General features: G+C 34.9%; 1 protein-coding gene across 2 annotated transcripts in view; it reads right to left on the bottom strand.

Moving 5' to 3' along the window:
- LOC127833963 (GTPase-activating Rap/Ran-GAP domain-like protein 3) overlaps positions 1–16,484 on the bottom strand; it is a 270,432-nt gene extending 253,948 nt beyond the window's left edge. For both annotated transcript variants that reach the window (XR_008027702.1, XM_052359480.1), the window contains exon 1: positions 15,480–16,484. Coding sequence is in view for 1 of the 2 variants with exons in the window: in XM_052359480.1 (XP_052215440.1) it covers positions 15,480–15,697 (218 nt within the window). In the remaining variant the exon portion in view is untranslated. The remainder of the gene's footprint in view (positions 1–15,479) is intronic.
- Positions 16,485–18,468: the final 1,984 nt, after the last annotated feature.

The raw sequence follows: 18,468 nt of genomic DNA, 5'->3' as shown, positions 1-18,468 counted from the left end.
ATATTGGTAACACATAATAAATAAGTTTGTGATATACAGGGAGTGTTTCTGTTATAAATCTGAACATCCTTGAAAATACATTATGTTTATTTTAAAAGGTGCAGGCTTTCTATGTGAATGGAACAAATTACCACAATTATGTTGGTGCTTATTAATAACAATTCTTTGAAAGCAGCAGCTCAGAATAATGTGTTTAAGATAAAACTTTGAGGGCGCACTTTATATTAAAATTTACATAACCTAAAGCTATAGCCTTGCAGTCACCCTTAAATATATATGTAATAAAAAGTCAATTTGTGTACCTTAAGTAGTTTTTCTCTCATATCAGATAACAGTGTATTTGTTTCAGGAAAATGTGGAATAAAGTTATTTATGCAAAAAAGGACGGGAGAAAAACCTCATACTGTGGTCAACAAAAGTAAGAGGAATGCAGAATTATTCATAACAAGCCAGTCTGAGATGAAATTAACCGGCAGCCAGGGTTCCACCGACTGATTGTTTGCAGTATTGAGACATTTTATCTTCACATATTGGCATTAGACAAGACAGGCAAGTGAGCTTGTGTGTGTTACTACTTCCCTTAAAATATACTCCCTAAAAACAGAATGTTTTTTTCGGCGTAAGCTGTATTAAGCCAGCTTTTCACCTTAGCCTGACCTTTGTTAGCGTCCAATAGAATTCAAATAAAACTTCCCGCGGCCAAGTACAGATGAAAACACTTCATTGACTGCATTGGCTGATTTGAGAATACAACCAGAACATTGGAAACATGCCCGCGTCTTTGTAACACTGTTTTACTGCGTGTTCAGCATGAAACAATTTTATATCTAATGAAAAGGCTTAATAGATAGAACAGTTTTACACTCAATCTCGACATCAATACAGTTTGTGCGTCCACCTTTTATTTTCAGAAGATTTTCAGCGCGAGAACGTTTGCACTTAAAGGCTATTTTCTCATATTTATTACTAACTTCCATATTCCTGTCAACATGTTAACATGTTAAAGAATAGAGAGCAGTGGAAGCGAAGACTCACTTTAATGCATTGCATTTGAACTCGCGAGGTATATCGGGTCAATTTGCGGCCACTGTGTGTGAATGTCAGAGTTTACATACAGGTCATCGCTGCGTCTCTACCCTATGTGCTGATCGGAGTTCGTGGCCAGGAAAATAATCGAATAAAGACGCTATAGCGTGAACTAGGTGAACTGGAATTTTCTTAAGACCAGACAGATGTTAAATGAAGATATCCAGCGATACCATATGGTATGTCAATAATAGATTCTTATTGTGTTTTACAACAATACCATGATAAATATTATTTTTAATTAATTTAACAAGAATTATGCCATGATATTGACTAATGAATTAAGCATGAGCGCAATGATTCTCGATACTGTTAACAATCGAATCAAATAGCAACGCCAGACAAACCACTAAAACAGGTTTGTTCGAAGAATGCGCGTATAAATATTTAAAATATATACGGATACTTCGCGTGTGGCCGGTTGACTCATATGTTTTAATTTCACTTCCATTCTTCTTTTGGTTTTCTGTTCTGTATCTATACGTTTATGACCAGCAATATGTAATAATGTAAAATAAGCCGCGACAACTCCGCGTATCATCCCGTACTGCGTTTGCTGCAGCTAAGAACTGCACAGAAAAAGACATTCGCTATCTTTGATCTCATTCATTGAAGTCTTTACCTTTCATTAACTGCAACCACAATCAACGCCGTATATCTTTTTTAAAAGATATTTCTTGTTCATAATGTTATTATTTAGTCCTTTAATGCAATCCATCCAACACTTAACTGCTCTTATCTCTAAATATATCTCTACCATTACCTGATCGTTTATTATATTTCAATGCTTTTCAAACATAAATCTACTATTTATATTATACTCTTGTACTGTTTACTACTCAATTAAAAATGAGTACAATTAGCAGAACAATTAAACAAAACTTGAATATTCCCATAAGATACAAATAAAGCGAAAGCTTAAAAATGAGTAAACTGAAATCCCTTAACCCTTTACCACTTACATACGTATTTTGACGCATTTGTAGTGCCTTAGAAAGTTACATTTAATTAAAGACCTTTCTTACTAAATGCAAATTTTAAAGGCTTCATTTCTAACCCTAAGATACTAATGAGCAGCAAACAGCATTAAACCTGAGCAGGCTGCGAGTTACTCACAGGCTGTTCTGGTTTTATGCCGTTTGCAAATAGCCATTTTCACTTTGCTTCTGAGTGGGAAATGGTTAAAGATAAAGCCTATTTATAGTTTTCACCGCTGTTAATCTCTGACTCCACCTCCTTTGGATGTTGTACTTTGAAAATGTAAACACATTCAGAAACTGTGTAGGTTATGTATGTTTTATTATAGTAAATGTTTTTTGTTTTTTTTTCCTGTCATTTTAGTGGTATTGTTGGGATTTCGTAACGTTAATACATATAATGCGCACTTTGTTACGTTACATTCATGCACGCTTTGTGGTCATGATGTCACCCCTGTTTTATTTGTTGTTGATATTATGAGATGCAAGTAAAAGGTTGAGCCTGGTTTTCGCTCCTTATATTTCCTATCACAACGCATATCCTCAGAGAGGATTAATTCATTCATTTTTGGAAATCTACAATCACTAGGAATGCATTGTGTACACACCGGTCTTACTGACCTGTGAACTTAAGCAAAAGGAATTGTGGGTAGCACTTCTTTTACGAGAGAAAAGTGAAAGCGAAAGTAGGTCAGGTAATCATGCTTCTGATAATCGCTAGAGATTCAAAATCACATTTGAACATAATTAAATAACATTTCTTTAAACAACATTCCGTTTTAAACACAGAATGAAAACTATTTTTCTTTCATTATTAACATTTTCATTCCTACGCAGAACTACTTTGGCGGAAGCATAATTCCCCAAACCAGGGGAATGTGATGCGTCTTAGTATAGAGGTGACAATAACGTAGTGATGTCACCATCTATGTTAATAGAATGCTAGGAATGTCTACGCTTCAAATCAGTTAAGCTTCAGTTGTGTCCTGCTTAAATTGGTTACTGCCCATTGATGATTTGTCCTGTTTCGACATTACATATTTACATACAATCATAATTATAGTAGTAATGGTATAAAATAATAATCAACAAATACATAATTTGTTGATCTTACAAAACGTTGGCTTTTGGTCTATATTCTAGATACCTTTGCAATTTTACAAAACAGCTTGATCAAATGCTAATTCAATGGCACAATGAGCAGGAAAATTGTAAAATATAACACTGCAAAATAAAGAAATAAAAATGAGGATTGCAAATAGTTATAGGAACATAGTATTTGTACTTTGATTATATAGTTAGAAAAAATGGTGCATATCTGTAATTGTATTATTATATTACATTCTCATGTCATTATTTTTTCTCCAAGGGATAAACCAATCTTTGACATGATTGTTTCTCATGATCAGATGAGATTTAAGAGACAGTCATATGACAATTCTTTAACCCTTTGCATGCTGGGAAATTTGTCGTCTGCTAAAATGTCTTCTGCTGAATTTCTAAAATAAGCATTTTCTTCATTTGTTTCAAAGAATACTATCAGAATAGCAAACAGTTTGGATCCAGATGAGACACCACGTTCTGTGGTGTCTCATCTGGATCCAAACTGTTTGCAAAGGCCTATAAAATTTGGTTCCCGCACTGAAAGGGTTAAATTCCCCTGGATGCTTAATTTGCATCGTCTAGACATACAGAAGAATGAAGTAGTTCAACTCAAAAATGAAATTAAAGTGATTTTAAAATGAAAGGTTAAATGAATTTAGACAGGAAGATGGGTTTTGTGGAGCATTTCCTATGAATTTAAATTTAGGATTGTCTGTTTGATATATTGCAAATGACATTACAATATAATCATCTCTAGATTTATCTAGACAATTGAAATTCTGTACCATATAGTCCATGTGGATTTCACTTATGTATTGAAGAAACATTGAACTAAATAAAATAAATTGGATGGTTTTATTTTAGCACATGTGTCCTATTGAAGTTGAAAGTTAACCTGAGGCCAACATATAAATTCAGGGGCCTATAGGTCCCTGATTTAGTGCATCAAACTTACAACACATACATATGGGGTTAACAAATGTAAAATATAGCACATTTATACAAATCATTTTAATCAAGTTAAAGGGGCCTTTTCACGTTTTGGTAAATTGACAAAATTGAAAAAAGTTGTTTCATATTCGCAAATTTTCGTTTTAGTTATGATATTTGTGAGGAAACAGTAATACTGAACATTTACCATGGTCTAAAATATCCTTTATATGCATCTTTTGACGATTTAAAAACCTTAAAATTATAAAGTGTTGCAACGCGAAACGATTAAATAATTTGGAAAGTTCTGTTGTTGTCGTTATATTTTGTGAAACTACGAGGATCGCTTATATCAAGTATAAAATACATTTTTCTTTGTATTAGGATGGATTGCAGAGAGGTCTATTATGCACAGAGTTTTTACTCCAGGACACCAGGGGTCAGTTGTTCGAGTCCTGCTGAGGGTTACCTTTTTTATTTTAAAAATTTTATTTTTTATTTTTTACTGGAGCTTTTTAGATCTAATGTTTACATTTATCAATTTGAAGCATTTAATGACAAACTTCAAAACATGCCAAAATCTGTGATAAGGCCCGTTTAATATAGTACTTGTCTTATTAAAAACAACAACAACAATGCAACAACAATTTCTGTATACAAATGTGGCAAAACAGTTTGCTGCAATTTATGATTTTGTTCTACGGATTGTTTTTATACATAATGAAACTTTCGTTTACATCTCCTTATTCTTCATTTAAACTCACCGACCATGCTTCGTCTGTTCCCTGGTTATATCTGCAAACACTTGTCTGACTATATATATTATTTAAGTGTTCATAAATCTTGTTGATTCTGCATATCGTATGTCGAATGCCGGATGTCGGGTGTGTTAGCTTTTATAATGGAAACGGATTATTTGGAACGCCACGTGTTTACCGCTAAGGTGGCGCGAAAAGTGTGCTTTTACCACATGTTCAATTAATCACTGGGGGCTGACGAAGTATAAGCGTAGTCCGTTTCGCTACGAAGTCGGGTATATGTTTTACTACGAAAACATTGTGTACATACACTTGACATCGAAGAACGGATTAGTGGAAATTTGTGTTTAAAACAGGTAAGATTAGGCTTTGTAATAACAAAACTCTGAATTTAAGCACAATGACATTTCATAGGTCTGTTACATCAAATTATGATTCAACATGTGTCTGGTTTATGCGTTAAACATTAAATTTACCACTGATTTATCAAACCGAAGTCAAGTTTTATTTTACAAAAATGCAATTAAGGTTTACAACTATGTTTAATTGACACAATTTTACAATTTCCATATTGATGTATGTATCGTTAAGCCACTGGTGTGTTCAGAAATGTATAGGGTGACCCAGTTGTCAGAAATAAAGGCTACCGGTAAATAGTATTATTATGTATGATCATGTCTCTGACAGTATACGTATATGCCTCGCTACGACAACGCTTTAGCGTGTATGCGTTTCTCACAGAGGACGTATTGGTTATCTCTCAAACGCGAAATAAAGAACATATTTTTTTTAAATACAGAGTCATGGAGTGGCTGGATGTTTCCTTTGAGTAAGAGATAGTAACAACGACACAACATGATCCGAAGCGCACAGTCGGCATGGTAATGCACATTATTATGATATAATTAAATTCACGACTAGGCCAAAGGAAACGATCAAAATCGAAAATCCATATATAAGACGATAGTTGAGAGTCGAGAACCTATTGTCGTCGGTCTCAATAAAAATTACGCATCTTCACCTTGTGACAATCCCTTATACGTTCTTTTGGATAGAGACCGACGATAGTTTTTTAGCATACGGTATTTTTTATCAAATAACATTCGATGCTCGTTATGTTATCTCGAAACTCTGCTTATGTCAAAGTAAATCCCATGTCCCAACTTCGATCCTTCTTTATCTCATACGGATTTTGATTTTTACATTTTATCTGTCAAAGCGATTTTCTTGAAAATCGGTTATCGCAAACTAATTTTTGAGATGAATTTCATGTTCGTATACATGATTTTACCTGTAAAATCAACACCTGTAACAGCCGTAAGGTGTGGAAAGCAGGTACCCAATGGCACAAATCCGCAATTTCCTAATCAATGTATTGTTGTTAAGGCTTGACAGTGGGTTTCTGTCACAGGTTATTGTTTACTGTGTACATGACGGCCGGTAAATTTACCTCGTGTTACAATGCGGTTAAGGTCCGGTCACACTATGATGCCGGCGGAGCCCCGGTGCGTGATCAGGCATCTACCGGGATGAACCGGGGCCATACCGGGATGAACCGGTGCTCCACCGGGATGGACCGTAGACGACCGGGGACAACCGGGGCTCCACCGGTAAAATATTAAAATGTTTAATACCTCCGAGATGAACCGCGAGTCACCGGGAAGGATCGACAACGACCGGCGTGGCACTGTGAACAACCGGGACTGCACCGGTACGGCACCATAGCTCCACCGGGGCCCAAACAGACCCCGGCAGAGCTACGGGGAGCTTGGTGAATGCCGACAGAGTCCCGGTATAGCTACGGTACATAATTAAACCGGCGCTCTGACGGTTCCATCCCGGTTGTGTCTACATTGTCCGAAGGTACCACTGGCTCGGGAAATATCTGACAATGGGCGTGTTAATTCGTGATATCTTTCGCACAGGACTTTCTGTCTCTGTAGATTTTGTCAGAATTATCAATTTGCCAGAAACCGGATTGAATGTAATATTTTCAGAATACTTTTTAATGTCGCCACCCATAATATTGAACGTGCGATTTCTGTATTGTACACCTGGTGCAGTGTCACAAGGCATCTCCACATAAAGGTAACCTTTTCGTTTGGATGCTCATGCGCACAATTAAGCACAGCATCTTTTGCACTGGGAAATGGTAGTCTGCAGTAACTGCAAACTGCATGTGATATGTCCTGAAAAAGATACAGAGACTTCGTTGAGTAACCTATACATTATATTTGTACTTCGTAGCACAACCAATACATACTCTGTGCGAAACCTATACATAAAGCGACTTGTAATTTCCTTCGAAACAAAGCATTTGAATAATTAAAATACATGTTCGTAACCGTTTTTGTACTTTAAAATGTGTAATGTACAATGAATCAAAGTAACATGTAGTTTTATTCGATTTAAGTTACCGTAATTGGCTATTTTAACATAATAACCACCTTATGCATTGCTTCAAATCATAATATTTCGATTTTACCTCAAAATAAATGTACAGGCTGAAACTACGCACATTTGTAATTAGTTTGATATTGAAAATAAGTACCTACCATTACTTGATGTTCCGTTCTCTAACCCATAAACACCAGAAAAGATGAAACTCGCCTGATTAAGTAGTGTATGTACACAATGTGTTCGTAGTAAAACATATACCCGACTTCGTAGCGAAACGGACTACGCTTATACCTCGTCAGCCCCCAGTGTTAATGCACGTTACATGTACTGTACACAAGAACGATGCAAACAATACATGCGTATTGAATACTTTCTATACAAGAAATATATAACTGAAAATCGTAATTAATAGAACCGAAAAAAAATTAACCATTTTTATGATTCACGTGTCTCATAATAAAATAAACGTACATGTATTGCGACAACAGGTGCGCAATTATAGATGATATTATTAAACAAATTCATGAAAACGAAGGGAAAATAATAAAAAAACGTTATATAGGCGATCGTTTATCGGATGAAGAGATGTTAGAGTTAAATGTCATTTGCATACCAAATTAGCCAAATTTGGTTGAAACTACACACGTTTATGGGAACAAACCATTCTCAAATAGTTTGATTTCGTATACGGATTTGATAAAATAGACAGTCTAATGTTGCCACAGTCTGTTGATGGTCTAAGTAAATTATTAATTTGTGATTTGAACGCATATTCGTGCACACACTTTTTTGTTGTTGATTCCCATTCCTTCGTTTGGCAGTGAAAGTACTTACACTAAAATATGATAAATAAATTCTTTATTAAATCAGAAATTGCTAAATTACCATTGACTGATATTATTTAAAATCAAACAAGTGTTTAAATGTGTTCTCGGGTGCAAGGAATAGTTTGACCCTTTACCCCATAAGAAGCAGATTGAAACTGGCTTTTGCAAGCAGCATAGTTACTCGCAGTATGTTCTGATTTTATGCTGTTTGCTGCTCATCAGTAACGAAGGGTTGGAAATGAAGCCTTAAAAACTTAAATTTAGTAAGGAAGTTATTGGATGAAATTAACTGTCGAAGGGACTACAAGGCGTCAAAATACGTGTCTAAGTGGTAAAGGGTTAATGTGTTATCGCGTGGAAGGAATAGTTTAAAAGAACAACTGCAAATTATAATCATACTGGCTGCAAACCAGTAAACCTCTTTATCATATTATTGGGAAAAAACACTTACATTTAAAAAGTTAATAAATGAGCCGTACTCTGTGAAAAGGTGGTTTAATCCTGTGCATAAACTGTTGTCCCAGATAAGCCTGTACAGACTGCACAGACTAATCAGGGACTACACTTTTCGCCTTAACTGGATTCTTGCTTAGAATAGACTTTCTTTAATCAGAAAATATCATACAAGCCGAAAGTGTCGTCCCTGATTAGCCTGTGCGGACTGCACAGGCTAATCTGGAACGACACTTTATGCTCATGCATTAAACCCCTTTCTCACAGAGCACGGCCCAAAGGTATGTGGTTTCTGATTTATCTCGTTATCATCTGAATATTTATCAACCAAATTTTCAAATTAATCTTCACTACAATCCACATACTTAAATATATTAAATTATCAGTTGTATTCATAGAACAAATAAAGCCGAACCACATGTACATATTCTCCGACGGAAAATTTGCGCAGGCCTTTGAAATAAGATTGATATAAAACATATTAAATTTATTACGATATAATCAGAGGTGAGCGAAAAGCGCAGAATGAATATAAAGATGTCCATTTATTTATGTTCTTTTGCTGAATGCATTTAAGCTCGTTATATATTGCGAATAATTTTCTCTTCATAAAATATAAGCTCACACAGTTTATTTCCTAAATTTTGTAAGTGATTGTTATAAAAGAAAGAAAATGAACTTACTTTGTCTTATTTTCTTATATTCTTAAAAATTATAAATTGATAATAAAATCCTCATAAAAAGTCGGATGCGGGAAAAATGGAATTTGCATGCACAAAAAAGTAAAAATATTTTTATATTACTTAGTTTCGTATTAAGTTTGGATACATTTAAATTAACACACAAACCAAGTTTCACTTTTAATGCGATATTTTGAGACATGAGAGTTCAATACAATAAGGCATGTCATGTTTTTGTCTTAAATTGATTTTGTATAACCTTCCATCATGAAGCGAACATAACCATTGTCTTTAAACCACACCATTATAAGATACACTAAGAATGTAAGTGGTGATGTCCCACATTGACCGCAATAATAGTACGACGGAAATAGCTAATAAGTGAACAATGTTGTAGACATGAGATATAATGTCAGAAAACAACAGGAAGAGAATAGTTAATTTTCAGATCAGCTGAAAATACGTCTCAATCACCATCAGCTCGTATGCAGGATTTTTACATGTGTCTGCCATTATTCTAAGTGGACTTCATGTTTATTTTCTACGTTAAGTTTTATTTCAAGGGTTGATCTTCCAGTTACAACATCTCCTACATCTATCATTAGCTTAACTTATAACGTGAGAGTTTCAGCCAAAACAAGCTAGGCGCAAGACTCATCGACACAATATTGAATGTACAGGTACTCATGATATGTGTTTCCTAATTTCAGTTGAATTCTCGCTTATCCCATTGATCGGATCGAGTTTCAATATGGCAAGTGCATCTGAATTGTGCATATTAAGTCCTTACAAACGAGTTGAAAATTATAAATTGACCACAATTAACATGCACTTCAAGATGAAAACTCATATTGCAGTAGACTATTATAAAGAAGGCAATTTCATTATGATTTAGACAAACATATACATATAATTTGAAAAACATACATGTAAAGGCAGTCATATGATTAAATATGTGTTGGTGAAATTGCACGCTAGCAATTCATGTCTTGTGCAGTTTTATGTTTTGTAAATGGTAAGGACCGGGCAATGGTAATTTATTCGCACATCAAAATACTGAACCGCATGTAATGAATGAGCAAACGAATATTATCATCATGCAGAACTATGCTAAAACACGACCAACATATCATGATTTGATTTCAAATGAATGTCAACTTCATACTGTTAATTTTACATACACTATTCTACAGTTTGTGTTCAAAGCTGAATTTCGATTGTGTAATAAGTATTGCTTATTTAAAGATTTTGGTGGCATCATATAATTTTCACTGGAAATATTGAAGATTCTCATATAGCTATCAAGTTACTAAAATGGAAACAGACACCTGATCCTGGCGTTCTTTTTCCAACATATAAGAGAAAACAGAGCAAGAAATGAAATTTGGTCTTTTGGTTGAAAGATAAAATGTCAAATACACAATCTGACGTAATTATTCCGATTAAAAAGCCTATAAACACTCAAAGTCAACGAATATTTCGTACACTATTTCGAAAAATGAAGTCAACACATACAAAATCAATGTTCCTTAAAGCAAAAGCCAAAATGCCAACGTTAGATGTGGTTGCAAAGGTTTGTTTGAGACAAACACTAACATTTTTGCCCTGGACTTATACGTGGATTGCGCATGTCATCGAGTTAAATTGTACACACATTTTAACTAAGTAAATCACCAGTTGTACAAGCATGATGTCATCCATATTACCACTATTTCGTATGACGCGGTTAAATCGACATATCGACTAGAGTTGCTCAGCCGCTCAAATACTTACACATTAATTACTTAAGTATTAAGTAATTTAACTCTTATAGTGATCCCTTAACCTATCTATCGTTAACATGTGATTGCGCTATCATTGACACAACTCTTAAATTATATTATATTATGTTATTTTGCTATGTATTATGGGCCGGAGGACTTGATTTACTAAATAAGCTGTTCTGTTCTGTTAATAAAAAAGACAATGGGCAAGAGACAAATTGCCGTACAATTAAAAACAGGAGTAGGAATGGTCAACAGAAACGTAGCATTTTGAATTTTAAACCGGTTTAATGGTGCAGAAACGTCGCTCGTGGACCATATTAATGCACATTACCATTAAGTGTAATTATTTGTTTTTCCTTATTATATTACACGTTAAATGAAACTGCAATTAAAGACAGTATGTGACGATCAAATATCAATACAGCTGCTCAAATGTTTCCCTCAGCAACAGAGCTTTATCTCTCATACTATTAATACGAATAAATTGGTCGTGCTCTGTTAATAGGGGGTTTAATGGAAGTGCGTATAGTGTCGTCCCAGATTAGCCTGTGCAGTCCGCACATGCTAATCATGGACGGCACTTTCCGCCTAAACTTGAATTTTGCGAAGAAGAGACTTTCTTGAAACGAAAATTATCATACAAGCGGAAAGTGTCGTCCCTCATTAGCCTCTGCAGACTGCACAGGCTAATCTAGAACGACACTTTATACATATTTATTTAATCCCTTTTTTACAGAGCACGACCCTAATACAATCCAATACAATTAACACTAAGAAACAAAACAGTTTGTCAAATTGGGTGTTGTCATTAACAGTTCTGTTCCTAGACAACTTTTCACTGTATGAATCTTACTTCCATCACATATGTTGATTCTGGAACAGTCTTAAGTGTCAACGATGTATTAGATCAATACACGCTAACGACTTTCAAATAGATTGTGACATTCGTGATAGCATCTTAGACACTGTAGTTACTGTGAGGACAACAGCAAACAACAAAACCATTAGAGCAGCGGCATCGCGTAAAAAAAGCAACATACAACCTACAACACGAGAGGACAATGTTCTGTAAGAACTCAAATGACGGTCGGATGACATACGAGCAGTCTTCGACTACACGAAGACGCATTCAGCTACGTAATGTAATAATTTCAGAAAGTAAAGCAGACATTTCCAGTTTGAAATCATCTGTTCATACGTTTTAAACTTCTTTTCATCTGTAATACACATTTTAAATTTAGTTTGCCAATTAACGTTTTACTTATTTCTGATAAAATCAACACTTATCTGTTGTTTAATAGGTAATTCTAATCGAAATGTCGTTCAGATCAAGAAAAAATAAGACTGTAAAGACACTTTATAAGTAAGTATTTTTTCTCCAGCCTTTATCCAGAATTTATGATTTGGTTTCTTTTGTATTACATTGCCGATTGAAACATTGTCATGGCAAGTCTTTGATGAACCCAACATATGGTTGTCCTGCATAAACATTGTCATGGCAAGTCTTTGATGACCCCAACATATGGTTGTCCTGCATACACATTACAAAGCAATGTCCTATAACGTAATTTGCAATATATATTTTAGAGAACAACATTGCGATGTTTATAGATGACCAAACTACGTTCAAATCTCTCTTCAAAATGTACTGAGAACGAACGACTAAAACGTCCAAACGTTCATAATAAACGAGATTTTCTCTGAAAAACTTAATTCGATCCAAGAAATGGGATCTTTGTTGCATTAAATTGTATTTAATTACATTTACAAAATAAAAACATTTGGTCGACGTGCCTTTGTCGGAAACTAAGTATAATACATAGTGAAATATCGATATCTACAGAATACTGACAGTGATGTACTGGATTACTGGACAATCGCTGCGAGCTAACCTCCATGTACTGTTTGCTCTTCGAACCTCGTTGCGGTATCCAGAATATATCGCGGCTCGTTTTTCCTCTTTCTACACACACTTAGCACGATATGTGCGGTTGATATAATTTTTCTGTCAAAAACAATCAGTATCATGCAAAAAATCTAATTTTCAGCGAAGACCATTCGTATGATTAATCGGTTTGGTATCGTAGTAATCACCTTAGTGCACTGTTATCGAAGTTTCGGTAACTACATATCATTCACATTGAATATTTATACACGATGCTGTTTTTCCTACCAGAATGACATTGTAAACCAATCTGGATCATGAGAAAGTGTCGAATTTGGGAGTATCTCACAATTCAAATTGTGATAAACGTTTTGTTCTTCTTTAGGAATTATATTTGTTAGTATTAGGCGAATTCAATTTGCTCTAGACACATGCCTTCTTTGAACAAATGTTTTAGGTCGATGATAACACTAAACAGCGTTCACAAATTGTCGGCTGTTTGCTAAAGCATGCTTAAAGCCGGATCTCAACTGCTTGATTGTGCGGTGGTAAAATGTTAACCTGCATTAACTAGTGGGCTGGGTTTATCTACCAGTGATTTGCTGCTAACATTTAGAGTGTTTATAAATAGAAACACGTGTTTGAGCAGAAAGCATACTTGGTATAGTATAGAATCTGTATTTACATGTAAACTTGATTTGAGTCATTCGCTAGCTATTGGCTGAAAGAAGTTCATAACCTTTCAAGTGGGCGTTGCTTAGCATTTACGGGGAAATTTGAATTTCAAGCAGACAACAAAAACTTTTTTCTATAAGTCTATAACTATAAAACTTACAATCACCAAATTACACATACATATTTTTTGTACACCAAAGTATATGTATGCCAAATTTCATTGGAAAATATTAAATAAAAACTGCAATATTATGAAAAAATCATTTTTGTTTTCTGCTGTTAACACACCAGTGTACAGCTGAATAGTAGACATTTTGTGAGTTTGGGACCTTTTATACTGCTTCTCCGGTAATTAGTTCTCTACATCAGTGTGTTTTAAAAGCGTTTACTTATAAACTGATATCTGCACGATGAACGATCCCAGCAGGCGCAGTAATTGTTGCTTGTGGTCCCCAAAACACTTCGTCTCTTCAATATGGAGGACATGTTATTTTGAAAAGAAAATAATTTAAAACGTTTAGCTCTCGGCGATTTATTTGTCGTTTATTTGTATTGTATTTGGTAAGTCAAATATGCTCTCGTACAAAAGGCTCTCTACTCTCTACAGAGGTAAATGCATTGCTTAAATACTCTGATATGATTTACACAAATAAGTCTTGTCACAGATTTCGTCAGTAAGCAAAAGAATGTTCGCCGTTACAAACATTAGTGTATTTTTCATATATGTATGGTGATAACATCAATAAATGGAAATGGTAAGAAATAAACGCAAGTTGTAAATATTTTGATTTGTTTCTTTTGTTGTCCTCAAAACATTCATCTTATTATGTAAAAAACTATTCGATGAATGCACGAAATTCGAACGTTGTATAGGTAAAGCTTATACATGTAATGTTCAATGTTGTATCCTTTACACAACAGGTAATACATACATACATTCAGGTGTCATTAGTGTTGCAACTAGAGCTTTGTCACAGACTTGACGAATACCCCCACATGCCGCATATACACAGAATATTTTGCATGTTGTCTTCACAAAAAACAGCGGACACCATGCTCTATGTTTAAAACTCATTGTCTAGATAAAACTTCTGACCAAGTTTGGTGAAGATATTGGATGAAAACTACTTGAATTAGAGAGCGGACACCATGCTCATTGTTTAAAACGCAATTAGTGACCCATTAACCTAGTTTTTTGACCCGGTATGACATATATTCAAAGTTGAAATAGACATCATCTAGATACAACTTTTGACCAAATTTGGTGAAGATCGGATGAAAACTACTTGAATTAGAGAGCGGTCACCATACTCATTGTTTAAAACGCACTAAGTGACCCCATGACCTAGTTTTCGACCCGGCATGACCCATTTTCATACTTTACCTAGACATCATCTAGATGCAACATCTGACCAAGTTTGGTGAAGATCGGATGAAAACAACCTGAATTAGAGAGCGGACACTTAATACGAACCGACTGACCGACAGACCGACTTACCGACCGACTGACAGACAAGTTCATTCCTATAAACCCCCCCTAAACTTCGTGTGTGGGGGTATAAAAAATTATCTTGGTTTGAGTATTATGTCAGTCAAGCTATGTTTATGAGATATTAAGCTACACACTAAGTACTAGGTTAAATTATCTTTTTGGTGCCACATTTATTTGCAGATATTTCTTACTATCACGTTCGACCGTTGTTCTCGCAAAATGTATGCTCGTTTTACTTACATGTTAAAGAAGGTGCTAAATATACTAATTACACATTAATTGCACTTCAAAATCACGACGACGTACTTATCGAAGCTCACAATCGGAGCACAGTTGTATTAACGTATTTGAACGTTTGGTAAGATCGAAACATCTTTAAAAAGGTTTAAAATCGATTAAAGGCAATTCTTAGTAGTTACGCGTGCTGTTATTCAGGCAAAACTTACAAATCGAAGAATCCGCAGGATTGTGGATTCGATCTGACCGACCGGAGTGGTTGATGGGAAAGCTGGGTGGGCGAGCAAGGCCCCGACCCTGTCCCGGATGTATTAATAGCGGATAACGGCTTCTTCTTTCGTCGCCTCGACGAGAAAGACCGACGTAAGTTGCAGATGCCTTCCGTTAACGTCTCCAACGTTGACTCGGTGTAACTGTTGCGATTCATAGTTGTCCCGTATGTTAATTTGAGCGTTCAAACTGTTTGGATCTGTTATTTTCACACACGTATATATTTAATATAATAAATAAGATGTAATCAAATGTGTGCATACAGCGATAAGCGATCCCTTTTTACAAAGTAAATCGTGTGATATTTGTTTCCCAATTGTATTCAATTGCTTTCTATTAAACGACACATAGTATTCTTGTCCATACTATTCGATCACGACTCATTTACACAAAGTAATTGTTACAGAGTTGGATATATAACAAAAACACGTGCATACGGACATGCATCATTGAAGACTAAATGAATATAGCTCACCTACTAACCACATTAGCAATACGTCATATTCCACATAAGCTATCGCATACTTTAACAACGCTCTTTAAGATTCTCATGTGCAACACTTTCGCCGTACTGTCTTGAAATATCAACCTAATGTGTCGCTCACCACTCTGCCATTTGGCGATATTGGTTTCTCCGGCCAACTGCACGGGATATCGAAGAATTTATGGATGCCGATCGCTGTTATAGCCTCGCAGTTCAAGCCTATCGAGTGTTCAAACACTTCATATCACCACCATGTAAAACACTTATTTAAATTACACAAATAAAATTAATAACCCAGTTGTTTTACGTAATAGCATCGGTATTCGTCATATACAAACACAAGGAAAATAACTGAAATTCGTTCTTATGCCTGCATGTACAACTGTCACAAACATATTTCCTGCTTAATGACATGACAGGATGTCGTTTCTCTTAAACTGTTATTGACAGGACAATATAAAAAAACAAAGGAAAGGCTTTTAAAGCACTCAGATAATGAATGGCACGCTGTACGCGGTGCACTTAACACAATCATACGATTATGTAAATCTCCATACACAAATAGAGGGCTTACATAATCACACAGACAAAAGCAAAAGTACATGTAAACGTTTAATTTCGAGGTTGGCACAATTCCAATCTTCAAACAAGCGCCGAAAATGTTTCCTGCAACCTACTCGTCCCATAGAAGATTTCTTTCAATTTGGCACCAACAGACACGTGTCGTCCGTCAATAACTGTCCCTATATTCGATTGCATTCAAGCAACCGAGAGGATAATATCTTTTCCAATATCAATGAATGCTTAGTATGTCTGGAAAATATTGCAAGGTTGTTAAATATTTAAAACTTCCAAACCTGCAATGTAACAACTGTTTGTGTAATTACATGTGATCACATTTTTCCATCTGTTCTTACATCCGTTATAGTTTACGCCTTGAGTAATAGTTACTTGTACTTGATATAAAGTAAGTTTATTTAGTTATTTAAAATAATCTGCATGTTACCACGTAGTATTTCACCCATTGTTTCGAATGTTTGGGTCACGTACAGACGCCATGACTGTTCCGTACCTACATTCGGTGTTCACAATATTAAAACTATTGAATAAAACTATAGAATTGAATATAACATACTTTTTAACCACAACACGAACAATTGAAACAAAATAACTTAATGTCCGTTAATAGTTTCTATACAGAAGGTACACGACGCATGGACTCATCTGTCGAGTATCACGCAGGCATTTTTACGTTTATGTTAACATTTGCCTGTACATTGAATATCCGCAATACGGAAAACAGACCAACAGACAAACACTGGCACTATAACCTCATTTTCGTTCCTAATGCTCGAGAGAACAATTAGCTGTTACGCCAATTCACGTATTGCACGAACATAAAGATCAAATTGATAACAAACCCTTCAAATGCTCACCAATTTCCTACATTTCTGGATTAACATATTTGTCGGTCACAGCAAAAGACAAGAGACAAAGACAATACTTCTGAAGAATCACGAACAAACGCATTTAAATCCTGATTTAGCGGTACGTAGTTTTCCAAACAGTGCAATTAGCATCAAAATGCTTATATTCTAAGTGGCATGTTTTAAGCATGATGTGTCAACAATTGTTTTGTACTTAAATGAACTTGCTACTCGAATAACTCTTTCAGTTGTTTCCCGACGAACAAAGTCACGAATACAAAGTGGCTATTTTAGATACGAAATATTTGCACGCAGCACGCGTGATACTTGTGTTTCATATATGTATAGATAATTGGTATATTCTTATTGAAATATGCGCGTTTACTTCACAATTGATTGAACACCATATATGGAGTTTAACCAAATATGCTATACATAATATCTTTTTAAAAATGGTTTTTCAAAATCTGTATTTCATTTTATTTTATTTTATTTAATAACATTTATATATTTATTGCAGCCATAAATCACTCTGAACATACTTGTCGCCCATGAATTTGCAATATAATAAAGATGCATTTACAAATTATAGGATATTGTAGTACAATATGAGACTTTATAATTTATAACAATTAATGACTTGGCAAATAAAATAGTACTTAGGGAAGTATTGTTAATTTACAAAAATACCCACATTTTGTCTCCAAGCCCTTTATCCTAAAATTCCCGGTAAAACACAATTTCTTAAACTGCATTTCTTAAAGAACACAATCATAATTTGAAAACGAACTATAAACATTTTTATTTGCATTGTCTTATTTTTATGTTATAAATTATTAATAAGAATGAACAACCCTATTATATATATGAACAAATGTTGGGGCCGCTGATAAAGGCGAATCCTGGGCCGAACATCGTTACCTTGCGCTTAAAGTACACATTATTCCATTAATCAGTATTAATAAAAGCATCAACACGCACTTTATGTATTGTAATATATTTCATTTTATAACGTTT

This window comes from Dreissena polymorpha, chromosome 6 (assembly GCF_020536995.1).
Source record: "Dreissena polymorpha isolate Duluth1 chromosome 6, UMN_Dpol_1.0, whole genome shotgun sequence".
NCBI lineage: Eukaryota > Metazoa > Mollusca > Bivalvia > Myida > Dreissenidae > Dreissena > Dreissena polymorpha.
This window is presented reverse-complemented; position numbering and strand designations above follow the sequence as displayed.